General features: G+C 33.8%; 1 protein-coding gene across 1 annotated transcript in view; it reads left to right on the forward strand.

The window, feature by feature from the left end:
* Positions 1-21723, forward strand: part of LOC139500122 (uncharacterized) — a 39432-nt gene that overhangs the window by 12861 nt on the left and 4848 nt on the right. Inside the window, exons 5-15 of the mRNA XM_071288860.1 lie at positions 3088-3194; positions 3642-3786; positions 5511-5666; positions 6944-7205; positions 7584-7732; positions 13346-13599; positions 13909-14129; positions 15432-15640; positions 17035-17221; positions 18406-18579; positions 20312-20755. Of these exons, the coding sequence (XP_071144961.1) occupies positions 3088-3194; positions 3642-3786; positions 5511-5666; positions 6944-7205; positions 7584-7732; positions 13346-13599; positions 13909-14129; positions 15432-15640; positions 17035-17221; positions 18406-18579; positions 20312-20755 (2308 nt within the window). The remainder of the gene's footprint in view (positions 1-3087; positions 3195-3641; positions 3787-5510; positions 5667-6943; positions 7206-7583; positions 7733-13345; positions 13600-13908; positions 14130-15431; positions 15641-17034; positions 17222-18405; positions 18580-20311; positions 20756-21723) is intronic.

A 21723-nucleotide genomic window follows, 5' to 3' on the forward strand; every position in this document is an offset into this window, starting at 1 on the left:
AATAATTTAATTAAAATTATAAAGCTAACATTGACATGCCAAAATTCAAGTTTTAATCAAAATTGAAGTCTCGGGCTGAGAAAGGGGTGTTTATTTCGTGTGGTCTGGGGGAATTTAATGGATTTCAGCATCCTAAAAGAGGCAAACATATAGCCATAACCCGATCTGATCAATGAATTATGTTATGGATAATGTTGATATCTTTCTACTAACCATTAAAAGTAATAATAGTAGGATTTCGTGAGCTCAGAAACCTTAATCTGTTGAAAAATGGCGTCAATTTATGTACTTCCTTTTCGCAGCCTCAGTTAGAATTTTACAAGGAGTGATGGGTATTTATGCAAATATTTAGGGACTCCTATCATCATAGATACTATTTTTGGTCATTTTATATTTAAATAGCCAATAGGATGCGAATGTGTCAGTTATTTTCAGAAGCGGAAAACACCCGCCATATTTTTATCTTCCAAAATAACAACGTGTCTTGCCAGTTTCAGATGTTTGTTTCTTGTAAAATAAAATCTCCTAAGAAGAAAATATAGCATAGTCACCTGTAAAACTTACCTATATAACTAATTAATGATGAAATGACACAAGTTTAATTGTCTTTAATAGGAAATTTCTTGAAAAATCACACGTACACGATGTAAACAAATTACCGAGATGGCGCGATACTGTCGCCGTCTATGTAAAAATCGTGATTGTCGCCCTTGATTTTTTGGCCGTTACGTCATATGGAAGGAGGCGCAGAACTGATCTGTGGCTTTCCCACTGTACTTTAAAACATATACATGATATAAGCCTATATATTAATGTGGTATGAAGATACCTGCTTATGTGTACTAGTCCCATAAACAGTGTTAATTTAAGAAGCTGACTTACAAGGTGACAGCTACAAGACCCTAATGTGGTCCCATTATCCCATTTCCAATTTGATCAGTTTTTTCTCTTACTCCTTACTACTACATGTATATGACTTGGCATCTGAGAGAAGAAGCAATTTATATACCATTTGAAGTCCCTTTTTGAACACAAAAAAGATGTTTCCTAGTGTTAAAAATGGTTGCTTATATTGGCATTACAAATTGTAATAAACTTTAGGCACTGCCGCACTGGTCATTCATCTTTTGTGTTAGTGTGCAACATGAGGGGGAGTTCTTCCTCATAATTTCCAAAACAAAAAATTTAACCCCTATATTGTTTTCAGAAACATACAGGAACAGTATTATTTAACAATAATAAATGATGCCATCTCAAGATTAATCAGAAGCAACAGACAACAGACAACACCTTATGTTATTTCACTTGGGGGGGGGGGGGGGGGGGGGAAATCACTTCCCTTCAGCAATTTTTTTTTTTTTTCCCCCTTTCCAATTCTGAAAAAAATAATTTTCCTTTCCCTTCTAAAACAAATATAATTTTTTTCACTTTCCTTCTTTGACAATGTTTTTTTTTTAAATGAGAAAGAAAACAATTTGTTACATAAAAATAATCATCTTGGCATCTTTCAGGATTTTTTTACTCTCTGTCAACATTATTTGTTTTTCAAAACAACTTTTAAAACTTTTGTATGCTGAACAAGACTTTTAAAAACCTCTGTCACAAGACGAGATACATCATGGAAAATAATTTACACTCGATTCAAATACGAATAAGATTGCAGAATATTGTCTCATCTTTCGAAACCTCTTTTATGTAAAATAATAAATCTATGAGATGTAGCAACACATGTTTTTACGAACCGCACTATTTATAGACTCGGCTGTCAATTTTGTAAATATCCGGTTCTATTTTTCCACTTTCATTTTGTCGACCTACATACTGCAGTACAGCCTTTCAATGAAAAGAAATAAAACCCGTAGCAATACAGACTCCTGAGAGTGTCTAAAACGATGATAAAAGACTCTGACTCAATCAGTAATGAAAGGTTGACTGTCAAACGGCAACAAGAAATAATTATTTACAGTCATGCACCTAATATGGCGACAATCAAAGTCTCGATTTCAGGTTGTTTTACAAATATCCTTCTCACAACTCCAAAATATACGTACAATCACTACTTTTGTTCAAGTTAAACGACTTTCATGACCACAGGTTAAGTTTTCGCAATGTTTCAACTCGAAATGAAACTCCTGACCACGATTGTTTATGATTCCGCCATTTTGTTTTTCACGAGGTTTTTTTTTCTCAACAATCTTTGAAAAAACATATTTTAACAGTGTTTTTACACCCAATACTAAAATATCGAATGCATTTGGTGTTTATCATAACATCCATGGAGCAACGGGGCCAAGAAACATGTTTAAACGTTATTTTTACTGTTTGCACTGTGACCGTCTAAAAATAGAAATCTATGTATCCTTCAGGATACATTCGGCATTTACACGGGGGTGCCAAAAGGATACATTCGGCATGCGCGCGGGTGTGCCAAAAGGATACATTCGGCATGAAAGGGTTAAGTGCTATAATTTATAATTAAATAAGATAAACAAATATGTTTAATGATCAAATAAATAAAAACATAATTTTTCTACTTTTATTTGATTTAACTAAATAATTTCATAATCCACTGTAACTTATTTTACACTATGAAATTCTGCATTCAATTCTGCAAAACAAATACATTCAATGTTATTTTCTAAAATGTTCAGAAATTAAAGAAAATTAACAAAACAATAACATGGTGTAAAACTGATAAATTTCTGGAAAACAACTCGGCACAGTGAGATGCAGAGGCTAATTAGCATCATGGCACTGGAGTGAACTGATAAACTATTTCTAGGTGGCAGTACTAGGGTTAATGTTGAGGGTTTTACGATCATAGAACCACCTACAAATGGTATAATTTGTGTTTCCATTTTTTAAATTTTTCACCAAGCAAGTACTTGAGTATCACTCCGTAAATCCAACGAGTAATCGATTACTAAATATTCACAGAGTTATACATCCTTATTAAAAATAAATGTATATTTTTAACAGGAAAATTTTTATTCAAATGCCTCTGACTCCACTCTTTTTGTCATAATTCTGTGTACAAAGATTATCGTAATGATTACTTTTCTGACAATACAATTTCAATTCTTACAGGCAAGACAAGAATTAGAAAAAGTATTAGATGAAAAGATACATCAAGTTGAAGATCTCCAGTATCAAATATCCAAGAGAGAGGAAGAGGTTCAACATGCTCTTCAGAGGTAAAAATTGTGATAGCTAGCTTGCAAGTATTTCTATAGGAGACATGTGTATGGCAACCAAATAATTTCTTCTGCCGCATGGACAATTACTTTTTTTAAGTTCAGCAGGCTCAGTGTAAGCTTTTCCCATCACTTGGCATAACATTAATTCAAGGTAGAATTTAGACTCAGCTTGATTTTATTTATGGACTATGTTTAAATTCTGGTACAAAATTATCTGAAGCATAATTTTGTAAAGGGCGGTGGTAAATGATAGACAGATAAGTAATTAACTTCCAAATTCAAAAGGTTAACTACAGAAGAAGTGCCTATATCAATGAGAAGGCAATCTATATTATAACAGATAACAGGTATTACTTTTGTCTGACAGCTTAAAAAAGGATTAATAATTATAGGTACAAATGATACTTTACATTTATACTAAAAGTATTAATTTTCAATTTTTAGTGCTGAAGAAGAAAGTGTCAGTAAAGCTTCCTCAATGAAACAAATGAGAGAGGTACAGAATCAAATCAAGGAATTACAGGAAGACTTGGAGGCCGAGCGGGAGAGTCGGAACACTGCAGAAAAACAAAAAAGGGATATAAGTGAGGTAAAGATATAAAAAGGGGTATAAGTGAGGTAAAGATATAAAAATGAATGGTTGTGCTAATGAGACAACTATCAACAAGTATGGCCTTTGTTAATGAGATAAGCATATACCATGTAGTCAACTTTATAAGCCCAACATTAAATTATGAGAAACAAGTTTTCACCAAAGGACAAAGTTGAAATGGACTTTACCCTTGATAAAATGGTGCAGGATATCTCAGGATAATCTTGAGAAAAATCACAGGGCAATCTTGAGATATTATGATCCTGGATAGGTTAAACATGGGATGGTATTGGAACAAGGATATTCCAGAGACCATCCAGACCATAAATATCCTAGTAGAAAATCCTGTGAAACTACTGAGCCAATTTATTCAAACTTGTCCACAATCATCATTTAAATAGGGTATTTAGTTTAAAATTGGTGTCTGATGACCCGCTAGCAAACCAAGAGGCTAAAAATGGTACATAGGGTAAAATGCAGTTTTTGGCTCATATCTCTGAAACCAAAGCATTTAATACAAAAAAATGTTCACTAGGTCACAATCTCTCTGCCCTGAAATTTTCAGATGAATCGGACAAATTGCTGCCTCTGAATTGGTAATTTTTCAAAAATTTGCAGCTTTTTAGTTATTGTCTTCAATATTATTATAGATAGAGATAAACTGTAAACAGCAATGATGTACAGCAAAGAGAGATCTACATATAAGTTTACATGAGCAAAATGGTCAATTGACCCATTAAGGATTTATTGCCCTTTATAGTCAATTTTTAACCATTTTTCGTAAATCTTAGTTTACTTTTACAAAATCTTCTCCTCTGAAACTACTTGGCTCAAATTTTACCAAACATGGCAAAATCATTATAAGGGTATCTAGTTTTAAAAATGTGTCCGGTGACCCGGCCAACCAACCAAGATGGCTGCCATGGCTAAAAATAGAACATAGGGGTAAAATGCAGGTTTTTGGCTTATAATTCAAAAACCAAAGTATTTTTTCAATTTTTGAGTCAATTTTTAACCATTTTTCGTAATCTTAGTTATCTTTTACAAAATATTCTCCTCTGAAACTACTTGGCCACAATCATCTTTGGGTATGTAGTTTAAAAAATGTGTCTTGTGACCTGGCCATCCAACCAAGATGGCCGCCACGGCTAAAAATAGAACATAGGGGTAAAATGCAGTTTTGGCCTTATAACTCATAAACCAAAGCATTTAGAGCAAATAGGACGGATTTAAATTGTTTATCAGGTCAATATCTATCTTAATTACACCTTATGTAAGAATCCTGGGTTTTGATTGGTTGATAGCCAGTGTATTTTTTCACAAATTTACTGCTATCAAATGCATATCGTTTATTTTTTAACGTTGCCGGAGGTATATGCAAAAAGGTTAATGCCTTTTTTTACCCTCTCTGCCGTGGTATTTGCCAAAAAATACTCTCTCCGAACTGGACGCTTGTAACATCACGATCATCAATGCATTTTAGACATTTGGTGTAATTAAACAGATATAGCATGTTCTTGAGGGGTATTTGCTAAAAATACCAGTCGAGAGAATGTTAAATTTCGCGAGCCGTAAGGCTCAAGGTGAGCGACATAGGCTCTTTAGAGCCCTCTAGTTATAGATTAACCACTCATTTTCATCTGTTGCTACACATGCTTATTTTTGCTGTGCAAAAGTTTATTTTCCACTTTTGTACTTGATTGTTTCCTTATTTTTTCTAGGTATACATCCAAGCAGCCAGTGGTAAAGGCCATGCTGTTACAGAAGTGATGTTATGGGAGGGACCAGTAGATGGTATAGCTACCTTCAATCATTACAGGGAATCAGACTGGACACAGGAAGTCTGCAGCTGTTGTTTTATTACACCTATACCAGAGGTAGGACAGAATGTCTTACTGTGGATTCATTTATTTTCATGGATACCAATTTTTGTAGTTTGAGGAAACCTTGCATAATCATGGACATTTATTTTTGTGGTTTTGGCAAATTCTGCATACCTTTCTTTAGAAAATTTGTAATTTGTTGAAAATTTAATTTCGTTGTTCCCTTGAACCCATGAAAACCATGAAAAATTGGTATTCTATGAATACTTATGAATCAACAATATGTCAACTGTGTTTTATGTTAAGGATGAACTTAGGTGAGGTTAGGTGAAAATTAATAAATTAAGAAGTTAAAATTGAGACTATAAGCTGGTAGAGCATTAATTGAGGATAAAAATAAGCTAAAAATATTGATAGGTCATGGACCTCCTTTTCCAGATATTTGAGATTTGAAATATGGCGGGAAAAGGCTGACTCAGACTTTTACCTTATATATTTGCATTGGTATTATCAGGTGAAAACAAAAGAAAGAAAATTAAGAATCTTTTAAAATTTTGGTAAAGGACCTTTCATGAGCTATTAAGTCTTATATGAAAAAATAAATGGGTGTTATGGGGCAAAATATTTTACATTGTATTGTATGGAAAAACACCAAGGAGTTCGAAACATTTGACACAAATTCCAAAACCTCGCCTAAGTACATCCTAAAGCTCTTGATTAGTGCAGATAAATCAAGAAAAGAAATTTGATTTTAACTTTATTTTTTTCTAATCACAAAATTATTTTACGACTCTTGAGTGGTATAAAAATGAAACGAAAAGATACAAAAGAGAGGCGAAAGATATTAAAGGGACATTCAAACTCACTAGTCAAAAATAAACTGACAACTCCATGGCTAAAAGAGAAAAAGACCAAAAGTACACAAACACAACATAGAAAACTTAAGCAATAGGAACTCAATAAAATACTGGGGGTGATTGAAGATGCTCTGGAAGGGTAAGCAGATCTTACTCCACATGTGGCAAACATCATGTTGCTCATGTTAGAACTCTAAAAAATGTGCTTGTTATTCAATGCTTTCTAAGATTCAAGTTAATATTTATTAATCTTGATTTCTATTATTAATTATTTAATATTCTAATTGATCTTGACTACAATGAATGAATGTAATTTCTGTCGGAAGGATGAAAGTTCATAAGAATAAATGTACTGAGATGAATACAAGTTTCATGCATCCACAATGGGTTTGTCAGTTTAAATAATGCAGTAATCAAATTTGTGCATATAATTATAACTTATAAATAACAACATGATCCTCTTTTTTATTTTAGAACTGCACTGCGTGTAATTGTACCAAATATTTATCTGATAAATTTGGTAATGATAATGAGATAGCACCACCTACAATGTCTACCACTACCATGGTACAGACAACAACTCAACCGTATGAAATAGTTCAGACTGTAAAAACAAATGAAAAAGACATTGTATACAATATCACAAACCCTGGCAACACAACTGTTACTGACCAGGAACCAGTAGATACCAGTACATCACCTGCCCAGCATTCATGTGGTATACAAGTTGTGGCAGGTTAGTACCAACCTATATTGTTACATTGTGTTATGAAATTGTTTGAAAAATTCAGAGATAAAAATTTATGAGGAAATTTAATCTATATAATTTTAAAACACTACACAGTTATATATGTTAGAGTGATTAGAAAAAACAGATGACTTGTGAGTGCTAATGAGACAACTCTCCATCCAAGTCACAATTTGTGAAAAGTAATCCATTATAAGTCAATGTACGGTCTTTAACACATAGACTTGGCTCACACTGAACAGCAAGCTATAATAGGCCCCCAAAATTACTAGTGTCAAACAGTTCAAACAGGAAAAACAACGGTCTAATATAAAACAAGAAACACTTATGATCCTTATTTTTAGTTTAAATTTATATTTGTTTCAGATACAAGTCCATATTTAGTGTCCTGGTGTAGATTGTATAATGATTCCTTGACTCCTCTTTACACTGATGATGACCTAGATTTTGACCCATCAGCTGGTTTCCATGACTATAAGATGGTAGTTGATTATGAGAAATATGATCAGATTGAGGTAAGACGATAGTTGTGCTCCTGCTGTAGGCAATGTGCCTTGTATTTTTAATTGTTACCCTTGTCCCATTTCTTTTCCATACTCTTAACATAAGTTTTCTTGTTTTGTTTTTTTTTAACTCTTACACAGTGCTAAGAGTAAGATGAACCAATACTGCAGATAAAGTTAGATTTTGAACAGTGTATCACTTACCGTTCTAGAGTTATGCCCCTTTACAATTTTGAGAATCACAATTTTTTTCCTCTCACTCTGACTTAAGTTTGCTTTATCCAAACATATGGACCTTAGTTAAAGTTTCATAATAAATGGTGATCATCCTGCAAACACAGAATGATTTCTTTAAACAACCTCAAAAAGCGGTCGAAACAAACAAAATACGTTGTTCGTCAACATGTGAACAAGGAAAACCTTGAAAAATAGTTTATATAGAAAATAATACATGGCAAAATCCGTATCATCCCTTGCGAAAATAGTGCAGGATATCACAAGATTTCCCCAGGATATCTCAGGATAATCTTGAGAAAAATCACAGGGCAATCTTGAGATATCCTGATCCTGAGATAGGGTCAAACATGGGACGGTATTGGAACAAGGATATTCCAGGGATATCCAGGGACCATCCAGACCATAAATTTCCTAGTAGAAAATCCTGTGATAATCCTGTTCTCAGGATTCTCAGGTCCTGGTCTCAGGAAATTATCCTGATGTCAGGATTTACAGATTTGCTTGCATTGAGTTGGCCCTGGGATAATCCTGGTATATCCTGTGAATATCCTGAGAATGTCCTTAGTTCAGGACCAATAAATGTCTTACATTAATTCTATAAGAAATTACAAAATTTGAGTAAAGTCCTTTTTTTAATTTTTCTATTGCAAATATTTTCTTAAATTAGTTTAAATCCATATTCCTCATTCTAAGCAAGGGGGATCCAGCCATTTCAAAAAGGGTGGTTCCCAACCCAGGATAAATGGGGGTCCAACTATATGTCCCTTTTCAAATGCAATGATTGTCCAAAAAAACAACAAGACCCCTCCCTTAAATACGCCACTGAATGACTGATAAGGTATGTTTGCCCTGGTACACAGGGGCTCGTTAGTGAGTCGCATGAGATCTTACTGTCAATGGCAGTATCTTATGTTTTTTTTTATGTAGGTTACAACCGCCATTGACTGTTTGAATTACATTACATGTAGTTAGGCAGCAACCATTTAATTTTTGCAGGGTGGGGGGCTATGGATTTTTTGGAAAATAAAGTTTGTTTCTAGTTTTTGGAGAAAAAAATAATTTGTTTTGACCCTGAGAAAAAAAATATGTTTGTTTCACCCTCAGCTGCAACTACATGTAATGCTAAAATTGAAAGAAAAATTGTTTTTTCGACCTGTTCGATACATTGTTTAAATGCAAAAAAAAGGTTTTTCCGAAAAGCAAACTTGTTGGCCAATTTAATAATGGCTGTTCATATTGTAAAATTACCAATAAAAATGGTACACCAGCGGCGTATCAAAGGGGGTGGTCCACCACCGTTCCCTTTGTTTAGAACATAAAGTATGACCCCCCCCACCCCCCCCCCCCCTTTTTCAAAATGGCTGGATCCGCCCCAGTACCTACCCAATATTTTATTAAAAATTAAATTATGCGTCAGATATATAAAAGGATACATGTAAAGTTCTGCTTCTTTCTGTAATATGTTGCTGTCTGTTCTTCCAAGTAGGATTGCTGAATAAATAACTGAAATCTGCATGGAATCATTCAATCCCCTAAAAGTATCAAAAAATCCACAAAGAATCAATTGTTCTAAGACGTTTAGAAGCAGTACAATCAATAGAAATGTTGTTGCCTGTTTATACAGTACATCGGAAGCTGTTAACCAAAGGAATCGAATTCATTTACAGCCCCCCCCCCCCCCCCCCTTTTTATCCCCTGAACTTTAAAAAGATTTAAAATAAAAACTAGCTCAGGGTTGACTTTGGCATTGGTAGCCCACAGATTAATTTTTTTATCCCACATACATAGTCCTATACAAAAAAAGTAGAAATTTAAGTAGCCCACACTAGATTTTAGGGGCCAATGGCCCGTGGGCCACTGCTAATTTCATACCCTGCTAGCTACTTATTATTCACTAAAGAACAATTCACACGATTCAATATTTATAAAATTTACGTATCTACCAGTTATACCCGTTATCATATGTGAAAACAATTATTCATTTTGTTTAATTTACGTAAAAATTATTTTTCAAATATGCTTTCAGACTTTCTGATGTTGCTTTGCTCAAATAAAAACCAAAAAAGAATAATAGTTCTTCAATAAATTATATTTTATAATAATATACACATGTCTGTCATGTTAAATTAAATTTGTAATGCACTTATCTGAAATCTTTCCGTCTGGAAATGTCTTTTTCGGGTTTCCATCAGCGTAGTCTCCATTTTGGTGACGTATTAATCAAGAGTGCACTTACGTTCACATTGAGGTGACAATCTCGTCCCAAATTATATCGGCCAAAAGTTGATCCGTCACCGTACCGGTATTATGAAAATAAATCAAGGATGTCGCAAACAAATATTTTTAATATGCAGTTTTTTATGAAGTATAATAAAAATAATCTTTAGTTTGAACGGAACATGGTACATGCGAATGAACAAGTGCCGAAGTGGAGTCACTATCTAGGACGGTATATTTAGGGCCGAACTGTTCAGACCTGTTCAGTACAATTACGAAAAACCGCGAGGTCCTACAATTTGTTTACATTTTGCATACGTTGAGAAATCTATCATTGCTGTTCATCTGATATTTTTTCTAAGTTATTTATATGCCGGACGACAATTAATAGAAAGGCACATATATAAACTTGGAGAAAATCAGAATTTACATCTGTAGGGAAAGCTAGGAAGCAAGGACGTATGTTAGTTATACGTCCTTGTAGGAAGGGTCAAAAGATACCAGTTACAAAAAAATGTACCACCGCCACCGGCACTGTAAGTTCAAAATTCAAAGTTCTTTATTTTCCAATTAAGGGCCCCTAACGGGACATAATGACAAGTTACAACTCTGATTCTAAACACACATATAATGAGATAAAATTAAAATTTAGCTGTATGATAAATAAAACCAAACAACTCTGCATATCCGGCAATGACAATATTATGTGTGTTTCAACACTTCCAAAATAGCTCGGAATGAACAGAACAGAACATATTTTATATCCAATTAAGGCCCCACAAGGGGCATACAGAGCATACATGAATAAGGAAAAAGACTATTGATTTGCATAGATACATAGATACAAATGTGATTTATTATTGATGTCATTTAAATTATTATCTTAACCTGCTTAGCCCTAGTCCAAGATTACTCTGAAGTACAGACAACAGTGGCGGATCTAGAAATTTTCATAAGTGGGGGCCCACTGACTGCCTTAGAGGGGGCCCGCTTCGGTCATGCCTCAGTGATTCCCTAAATAATCAACCAAATTTTTCCCAGAAAAGGGGGTCCCCTTACCCCCTGGGCTCTCCCTTAATCCGCCTCTGGACAAGCTGGGGCGTAGCCCCAACTTGTGGCCCCGTCTTGCAAAACTGCCATTGGACATCAGAGTAATCCTCACTATGCCAGACAAGCTTTCTTGGACACCCTGCTGTTTTTTATCACAAAAATCTCTGACTTTGAAATACTGTAAAACTGAAATTCGTTATGCTTCCTGAACAGGGAGATCAGCAGTAACTGTGTAAATAAGTTAACTGTCAAAATATGTTTAATATTTTTAATTATTACACCATAATTTGGGTATTTTAAAAATGTTTGACAAAATACTTTTTGTTTCTTCCCCCTATTCTATCACCCTTCACAAATCCTTGCCAAAAAAACTTATTTAATTTAACAAACAACAGTTAATTTCAGTCCCAAAGATATTTTTTATTTGAATTTGTGATACAGATTATATTATTTCTTAAGTCCCAATACCAGGAATCATTAAGGACTTTATTTCAGTTTATTCATTCAGGAAGAAAGTGTAAAGTTTCTGAAAGTAGGATGAATGTTGAAGGAAAAGTCCTGACATATCCTGGTCTATATTATATTTATTTTTGAAAGTCTTGAGATATCCTGAGAATTCCCCTAGTTTACAGCTGCTTGATTTGAAAGTCCTGACATTTCCTGAAATTCTCCCATCAACTTTTTCCCTAAAAAAAGGGCTAAATTATTTACAGGATATTTTCAGGATTTCCCAGGATAATCTTGAGATATCCTGGTTAAAAAAATTGTCAGGATTTATTTCTGCAAGGGATATGTCGTATCATCCCGAGACATCAATATCAGCCCAAGGGCCTTTAGGCCCGAGGGATGATATTGGTCGAGGGTGATACGGCATGTGATACGGATTTTGCCATGTATTATACACTTTATCATATATTTCAACAGAAGAGTATTATATAATATATGAACTGTTTTCTGATCCATATCACTGGGTTACCTTCAGTTCTACTTTTGTCTTGTTTCAAAGGCCTAAAAAGAACTGCTCAATTACTTATCCGAAGCACCTGTGTAACCTTACAATTTGCGTGCTGTTGTTTTTAAAAATATTTTGTTTATTATTGTATTAATTTGTGTGTTTTGTATTTTTCATTGTTGTATTTAGTGTGCCAAAAAATATGAAAACTTGACGTTCGTGACGTCACATACAATATGAAAACTCGACGTTCGTGACGTCACATACCAAACAATGACGTCATTCAAAAAATTTACCTATTTTGAGGAAAATTTTTCTTAAGCAAAAAAAAAACCAGAACTGACTATAAAAAAAAAAGTAGGGGTGTGATAAAGGGTGCGCATCAAAGTTGCGCGATATGGATTAAACAGCAGGCTATTTATCACATATGCAAAACTACTGTATTTACTACTATAAACATATGATAAATAATTTTATTTAATCCCTAGTTTCACTCCTCTGAAAAAGTTTTTTTCTTGACTAGATATCGTAGAAAAAAACAAACACAGTATATTGTTGTGTCTTTGCTACAAGATCGCCTATAATTTTACATGTTCACCATAAATATATATACAATCAGCAATACATAAATGAATCAATTTTTTTACTATACACAAATTGATAAGAAATAATAAGTTACATATAATATGGGTAAATGGGGTGGGAAGATGGGGAATAGTATACCAAACCAACCTTGTCTATCTTGTAACCAGCTTTGCATTGGTCAAACACACCTTAAATCTTCTTATATACTGGTTGCCGTAATTGTCCCAGCAGAAAGGAATTCAATGGGTATACTCTATCTTGTTTCTAGATATGGAAAGACTGTTGTGTATAAAACATAGGAACTTAAAGAAATGTACCTTCTTTTTTTGTTCTTGGTGTTTGAAGGTGTATATGGGTCTATGTTCAGTAAGATATGTTGGATCCAAGAATTCCTTTGTTTTATTTTTCAGAAAACTTGGTGCTTGAAGGTGTATGTAGATGGGTCTATGTTCAGTAAGATATGTGGTATCCCAGAATTCCTTTGTTTTATTTTTCAGAAAACTTGGTGTTTGAAGGTGAATGTAAATGGTTCTATGTTCAGTAAGATATGTAGGATCCAAGAATTCCTTTGTTTTATTTTTCAGAAAACTTGGTGCTTGAAGGTGTATGTAGATAGGTATATGTTCAGTAAGATATGTGGTATCCCAGAATTCAGTAGTGACACCAAACTATTGCTCCATGTCTTCAATAAGAACAATTATGTACCACCAATCACAGATTTGTTTGATGTGTTCTTGACTAGAGCCAGCTTCAGGAATGTGATAAAGCCTCCATCTTCTGATGCTATGTGTAGATATGGGGGAGTTATACCCATTGACAGATATGAAGCTGGTATTGGGTGAGTTTACAGCAACTCAACAACACACCAAATATATCAAGAGATCAACAAATTTACTTTAAAAAAGGCAAAAGGTGCACATGCACGTTTAATCAAGCTCAAAATTGTCTAGTCTTATTGTGTCTTAGAAGATGTGGTAAGATTGTCAATGAGGCAACTCCAAATGACGCAGACATTAACAACTATAGGTCACCGAACAGCCTTCAACAATGAGCAAAGCCCTTAATGCATACTCAGCTTTAAAAAGCCCTGAAATGACAAATGTAAAACAATGCAAATGAAAAAAACTAACCAGAAATTTTATTTCAGAACTGACCAGTTAATGACAGATGTGGTATCTTATCAGGAAGTACTGGATCCCTGTATACCATGCTATAGTCCCTGTGCTCCATACACTTGTCAAACCACATGCAACCCAACAGAACAGAAACTGTTAAACTTTACGTTAACAGATCTCAGCCTGCCTGCTAAAAGAGAGGAGAATACAACAGGACAGTTGGTCAACACGTCTATTTCTTACTTTTTAACAGGTACATGTCTTTATATATCTAGACATTGCATCACATAACAAAACTGAAAAATAAGGAGATATGATTGGCAATGAGACATTTATATATCAAAGTATGAATAACTTGGACTATGCATGGTTTTATTTCACACTTTTACTTTACAGTAAAACACATTTTCAATCCTTTTCTCTTCTTTTCATCTGAAGGTACTAGATAAGTATAATCTGTAACAGGAAAACTGAGCATTTTTGTTTTGAAAGTATATATATGTTCCAGACCATATGAGTATTTGGACCGTACGCTTGCGGTCCGGACCGTATACGTATACTCGTACGGTCCGACCATACGCGTACAGTCGGACCGTATGAGTATACGCGTATGGTCCAGTATGAGCTGACCATACATGTTATTGGATAATATGGGTTACATCTATACAAACATTTATCACAATCTTTATTTTTAGTTTTACAAATTGTTATTATTACATAAGATGGATAAAATGAACTACCTAACAATTTAATTAGATATTTGTTTAATTGTATATCTGAATCCTATTTTGAAACTCTCGCCAAAGGTGACACTCGCTACCAAGAGTATATTTTTCATATTTACATTTTTTCAGTTCATGCATGTTCCTTTCGATTAGCATTTTTTTGAAAAGTTGCTAAATATTTAAAAGCAATTGTCCTCCCACATTATTTGCATTCAATTTCAGTGAGAATAATTGTCATAATTCAATTAGTGTATTATGTATTACTGATCTACATGTTAAATACTAGAGATTTACAGATTTAATTAGCGTGAATTTTTTAAATAGTTAAAATGTAAAGTTTTTATTTCAATTACAATTGATTTTTTTCTATTTATTTGAGAGTTAAGTTATGTTGATCTGTTACATGTATTTGTATCTAGTACAATTGATCAAATCCTTGATATTAGTCAGACCGTACGCGTACGGTCCGACCGTATGAGTATTTCGAAAAAGTACGCATACGGTCCAGACCGTACGCGTACGGTCCAAATACTCATACGGTCTGGAACATATACACTATCCTCTTGCTATATGTTATAAACAGCAAAAATGAAGTGATCAGACAGGAATGAGAATGAAATTTGTTATAATAAGAAGATATAAGTGTTGTATTTGAAGATTTGCATGCATTTAAAATACATGATTTGATGCTCTCACAATATAATGCTTTAGCTATTTCCAGAAGATAACTATTAGTCACATTCATTTCAATATCTCCATTCGTACACAATTAAAGAATGCACTGCTATGGGAGATGGCACAATTTCATATTTAATATCTTGTGTTTCTAGTAAAAGCCGTCTTAAGTTCAGGAAAATCTGCTGAAGCATCATCATCTGTGTTTTATATTGATGACACATTACCATGGTTTGACCTTGATCAGATGACCCCAATGTATATTGACATAAAACAAGGGGAACTAACTCCTGTCAGCTTCCAGTCATCAAACAGTACAATCAAAGCATTTTGGAGATGTATTGATGAAGAAAGTCAGATTGTGGTGAGTGCAATTTTTAACCGGATTTTTGTGTCAAAAATGTTGGTTATTGATTTGGGGATGTACTGCGGGGCGTGGGGGAGGGGGGGGGGAGCGGTCGGGCGCGCGGGCGGCAGCCAAATGTTGTCCGTGCATTTACTCATGAAGTGTTCAACCAAACCTTTTAAAATTTTATTATGTTGTTACTGACAACAAAATGGAGGTCAAGTTCAATAATGACGATTTTGACTTTTACCGCTCAGGAGTTACGGTTCTTGAAAGTTTAAAAAATGTCGTGTCTGTGCATTTACTCATGAACCGTTCAACCAAACCTTTTAAAATTTTAATATGTTGTTACTGACAACATAACGGAGGTCAATTTAAATAATGACGATTTTTACTTTTACCGTTCAGGAGTTATGGTTCTTGAAAGTTTAAAAAATGTCGTATCCGTGCATTTACTCATGAACCAGTCAACCAAACCTTTTAAAATTTTAATATGTTGTTACTGACAACAAAATGGAGGTCAAGTTCAATAATGACGATTTTGACTATTTTCAAAATCCTAGGTAGGTGGACTTCGTAATTTTTTCTTACTTTGTTCATTAAGGGCACACAGTTTGTCCTGCTAGAGGGTCATTTTCTATCTAGTTTATATGTTGTTATTGTTGACAACATGGAAGTCAAGTTTAATATTGATAATCATAAATTTTACCTATTAGGAGTTTTGGTCCTTGTAATATTGATAATTGCCAGAACACAAATAAATGTTAAAGAATCCGGTTTACTGTCATTTTGACCGCTCTTGTTGTTTTGTCATTTAGGGGCTCTAACAAACATTTTCCATATCATTTGTGTCAAGTTTTATGATTAGGTGACTCTTTGTTTAGCACTTCACAATATATATTCCGATTTAGGTGCCACCAATGGCCAACCTTTTGGTTGCCAGATTTTCTCACGGCATTGAAGACCAATTAGAGTCCTTAGGCTGTTTTTCGCTCAATGGTTGAGTTGTTGTCTCTTTCACGTATTCCCCAATTCTATTCTCAAGTTTACTTAATATTGTGTGGATTATTTTTCCAAAAAATCGTCAAAACCTGTCTGTAGGTTCATAAGTTTAATCAGAATAAGAACACATGAGCTGGAATTTGTACACAATTTTTGAACAGAATACACAATTGAGCAATCAATCAATTAATTGTTTGGAATGGAATTAAAAGTTGTGAGAAAAATACATAACTTCATTAAGTACTGGAAATTGTTTTATTTTAACAAAACAATTCTATTGTGGTGTTTTGTGAACTGCTGGAATGGGAACATCATAGAGAGGACAGATTCTAATGTCAAATAAAGTTATATATTGATATTTACATTTTAAATTATGGACTTATTTTTCATCTCATTTTAATACTTGACAGGAAAATTGGTGGTCTATAGGTACCTCAGTAGGTGGTGATGATCTACAGCCCTGGACATCAGTGGGAGAGGATCAGACAGCCAGTAACAACAGCTTTGGAGGAGTTCTACAGAACAATAAGACCTATTATGTGTCCGTACGGTGTCGGAATGGGCCAGGACTTGAAGCTACACACACTGATAAGATAGGTAAAAGTTGACTCTTAAAGGAGGAAGTTATAGGATGATATTTTTGAAAACCTTATTGGGGAAGAAGGCTAATGACTTGATATTATCTTGGAAGTCTCAACATGAATAGATTTACTTTTATCTGTTACCTAATTTTCTTTCTTTTAAACAATATACTCATAGTAGTCCATCATGGTTGTCTTTTGTTACACTTTTTTTTAGTTTCTGTATGAACTCAAAGGAGGATGTTAGTTGTGTCTTTTAATTTGCTTGACCATTACAAAAGAGCTTTAAACAATTGTTATTGGGTTGGTTTATTGTAGAAGATAGTAATATAATTATTTTGTTTTGTTATATTTTTGTATAAAAATTGCAGATAGTTGGTGTTTTTTATTTTGTATATTGCAATGATGTTGCGTAAAGGTGCACACAGTTGGTATCTGCTTTTTCTACAGTGACATTGGTTTTTTTTTCTGATATGATATTTTCCTTTTGGTTAAAAACATAAAGTTTTGTTTGCTATCCAACTCAAAATAGTTATAAAAGGAACAACAGTAAAATTAATTGAACTGAAATAGGTATTGTTAAGTCGGATTTTAGTTGTTGTGTTTTATGTTACCTATAAAAAGGAAGATGTGGAATGCTTACCAATGAGACAACTCTCAACAAGAGACCAAATGACACAGAAATTAACAGCTATAGGTCTCCATACATCCTTCAACAATGTTAAAGTAAGATTTTAGGTGTTGTGTTTTATAATACTTGTTAAATTCTAATTCATAACCTTAAACAAACATAAAATATTTATCAAATAACCACAAACTCTTACATGGGAGACGCCACTTACTGAAATAAGTGCACATTTTAATATAAATATGAGTATAATATTTTGGAAAGTTCATATAAATACACAGGTATTAATCAGCTTGTACATTTACTGGTTTCCCCATACTAATGGTCTACAAATCTGAAAATAAATAATATAATTAATAATACTATTTATTTGGCAAAACGGATTGCTACTGTACACTTTGACTGCAATAGCTTGAATGACTTTAAACCACCTGAGTTCACCTGTGCATGAACTCAATATCCCAATCAAACCGACCTTACTATAATTAACCAAACACTAGTCAACTAAAAAACAAACAACATTTTTACATGTTCGATTTCTGTACAACTTTGATAAATACATTTTGTTACAGGAGTGAGAGTTTTACTAGAACCCCCGTCAGCTAATGGAGTAATTGCAACTATTCCTGATGCTTCTGACTTTACTGGTATTGACATTTATCCAAATGGTTCCAGGACGACAACGTTTGATTCTTCAATGGGAATGACCTTCACTGTGAGAACAGATCAATCTATTTATAGATATGGTAAGTTTCAATACAGGACTTTGTATCCTTCAAATAGGCTGACCATCTTTATTTTATTTTGAGCTGATTATTTTTTATGCCCCATTTATGGGCATTATGTTTTCTGGTCTGTGCGTCTGTCTGTCTGTCCGTCTGTCCAGCTTCAGGTTAAAGTTTTTGGTTAAGGTAGTTTTTGACGAAGTTAAGTCCAATCATTTTGAAACTTAGTACACATGTTACCCAGGGCTTCCAAGAAATATTTGAGCCAGCCGGACATTTTATATCTGATCCTGATTTTAGTCCCGAAATACCAAGTCACAAAAGGCAATCATGGAAATCACTTTCAATTGGCCATCTGACCGGCCATTCCAATTATGATTGACATTAGATTAAAAAAAAAAGCGGTAATAAACTTTACTTTGATATTAATTTGACATTCTGATGTAAACTGTTAAATTGGCAGCACATCAGCGTGCTCATTTCTGCTGAAGACTCTTTATTTGTGCTAAATGATGTTAAAAAATTTTTACTTTCATTTTTAAATCACATTTTCTTAAACCGGATGTTGACTTGACAATGGTAAAACATGGACCAGAAATGGATACATAAAATCTGTGTACGTTTTCAAAGCAAAACTGAGTGAAGAAACTCTTTTCACATTATTTCTTCAACAATAGATACTTGAAACGAATGTTTGATACAGGTATCAATGATAATTTAAGCGTTTTTTAAGAAATGTACGATGCATAACTAAATTTCCCACATGCGCACCCGTGTTCTAGTTCGTACAACGTAGTTCTGACGATTTTTCATTTGAAACCTTTTAAAAAAAATTTCATTTTTTCATCAAATCATGTTTATAAAGGTATTTCTTATAATTTTAATCTTTTGGACTAGATTAATTAGATACAAACCCCTGAAATGTAAAAAATAACTTTGAATAAACCGATTAATTTATACAATGTCCGGTACTGAAAATAGTTTACCTGTCACCTGAACAGGTAGATTTCAGCTGTCCAACAACTAATTAGCCTTGATTAAAATTAGAAAGTATTGAAGTAGGGGTTGTTTTGATAGTAATTAATCATCATGTCACTTTTATGACCGGAAATGTGTGGCTGTTAAAGACAAAAGGTTGGGTCAAGAAGATTGCGAATAATGTTAAAATGACCAACTTTTAAGAAAAGCCTTGAAAACTAAAAAGTAAATGACCGTTTCACTTTGCCCAGTCGGACTATTACCAGACATAACACAAATGTCCGGAATATATGACCTTTTTGGAAGACTTGATGTTACCTATGATATGATCTTTCTAATTTTAATGCCAAATTAGAGATTTTCCCCCATGTTCACGGTCCCCTGAACATAGAAAATGATAGTGCGAGTGGGGCATCCGTGTGCTTATGGACACATTCTTGTTTTCAAATACTTTGAATTTAAGTTAATTATTCTTGGAAGAACTTGGTGTTATTTAAGTAGTTTTCAAAGAACTGGGAGGGGTATCCAGGTGATTTATTTCTATGTTCATCAAACCTTTAGTTTCCAAAACAATAGAAATTAAATGGAAATATTTCATTAATTAAGTTCTTTATTTACACAAATTTGAAAAGAGATCAATAATAAAAAGTTTTATCTATAATCATCAGTTCATAGCTAGAAAAGTTTAATGAATAAAATGCATGACAAAAAAAGTGAGATACAAATTAATTTCTGTCATGATTGTTAAACAATTGTTTTTTCTATCGTTATATAGACTGGTGTTTGGGGTCAGATGAACTCAGAGATGATATTTTCTCATGCACATGGATTGGACATAATGCTTCAGGAACCATCAAAATACAAAATGGCTGGTTGACAATAAACACAGCAGACATCAGAAGACTGTCAGAGTTTAATCCTGCACAAGATAGTTCCCTGTCAGAAACAGAAAGACTTAGTGATGATAACAATTTTTTTAAGATGGAGCCAGGAAGAACAATCTTTATGATGCTACAAGTGTGTAATGAGGCAGTGTTGTGTACACCATTGCAGATAGCGTCAGTCCTTGTAATAAATGACAAATCTGTTGTATGTCCTTTGATGGATGGAGATCATGGGATTAGGTTAGAAATGAAACCTGATACTGGTACATGTCAAAGTTATAGAAGAAAGAGACATGCATCACATCCTGATGAAATTGACATTGTAACTTCTAATTGTAAGTTTGATTTACTTACCTCATCCAGTTTGTGAAAAAAAACAAGTGATTTTTTTAATGGCCATTGTGGATAAAGTAGGGTAAAATGCAATAAATAGGCTAATATCTTGAAAACCAAAATAGTAAAAGCAAAGGAAGAGAAGATTGATCAGCTTAGGGCTATTCCAGTAAAAATTATCCAGGGGGGGTGGAACGCCACTTATTTTTTGACCCCCCACCTATGGAAAAGATTAAAAAAATACACCCCCACCTAGAACATGTATTTTCTTCCAAGACCCCCTACCTAGAGAAAAAAAATAAAAGTAAGCTAGTTTTTTAAAGTATACAAAAATGTTGCATCCTGTCAAATAAATGTAAAATTTGTTGGTTTATCTATTTCAGTGCATCCAAAAAGGGGGGCCCCTGGCCCCCCCCCTAAATCCGCCTCTGGTCTCAATGGCATTCATACCACATCTTCTTTTATATACTAGCTATGTTGCTATTAAAATATAAAATGAAACATGTAACAATGTTATGGAGCAGCAGACGACAGATGCAACATGACGGCAATAGCTCACAGTGACCGAAAAAGGGGGGTGCGATTTTAATTATGGCCCATTTTATTTTTAAAACTGTCAATAACATTTTCAGGTACAACATATTCTTCAGGTGGGGAAACTGGTTGGCACCAACCATTTGATGTTTCAGAGTTTAGTTTGAGCCATAAAATATTTTTGGTAGGCACAATGTAATTATTTTTTTATTTTTTGTATTTCTTATATACATTTTTTTTTCAATAGGCAAATGTTGAGGAAGATGATATACTCTCCTGTGTAACAAGGCCATATTTTTCCGCAAAAATTAGGCCATTTTTTTCCTTCAATACCACCCACGCAACATGCGAATTAAAAATCTAATTGTCTGTGCCAAATATAAATATTTTTTTATGGACCGCATAGTTTGGATGTCACCCACACATATTTTTTTGT

Source organism: Mytilus edulis, chromosome 13 (assembly GCF_963676685.1).
Source record: "Mytilus edulis chromosome 13, xbMytEdul2.2, whole genome shotgun sequence".
NCBI lineage: Eukaryota > Metazoa > Mollusca > Bivalvia > Mytilida > Mytilidae > Mytilus > Mytilus edulis.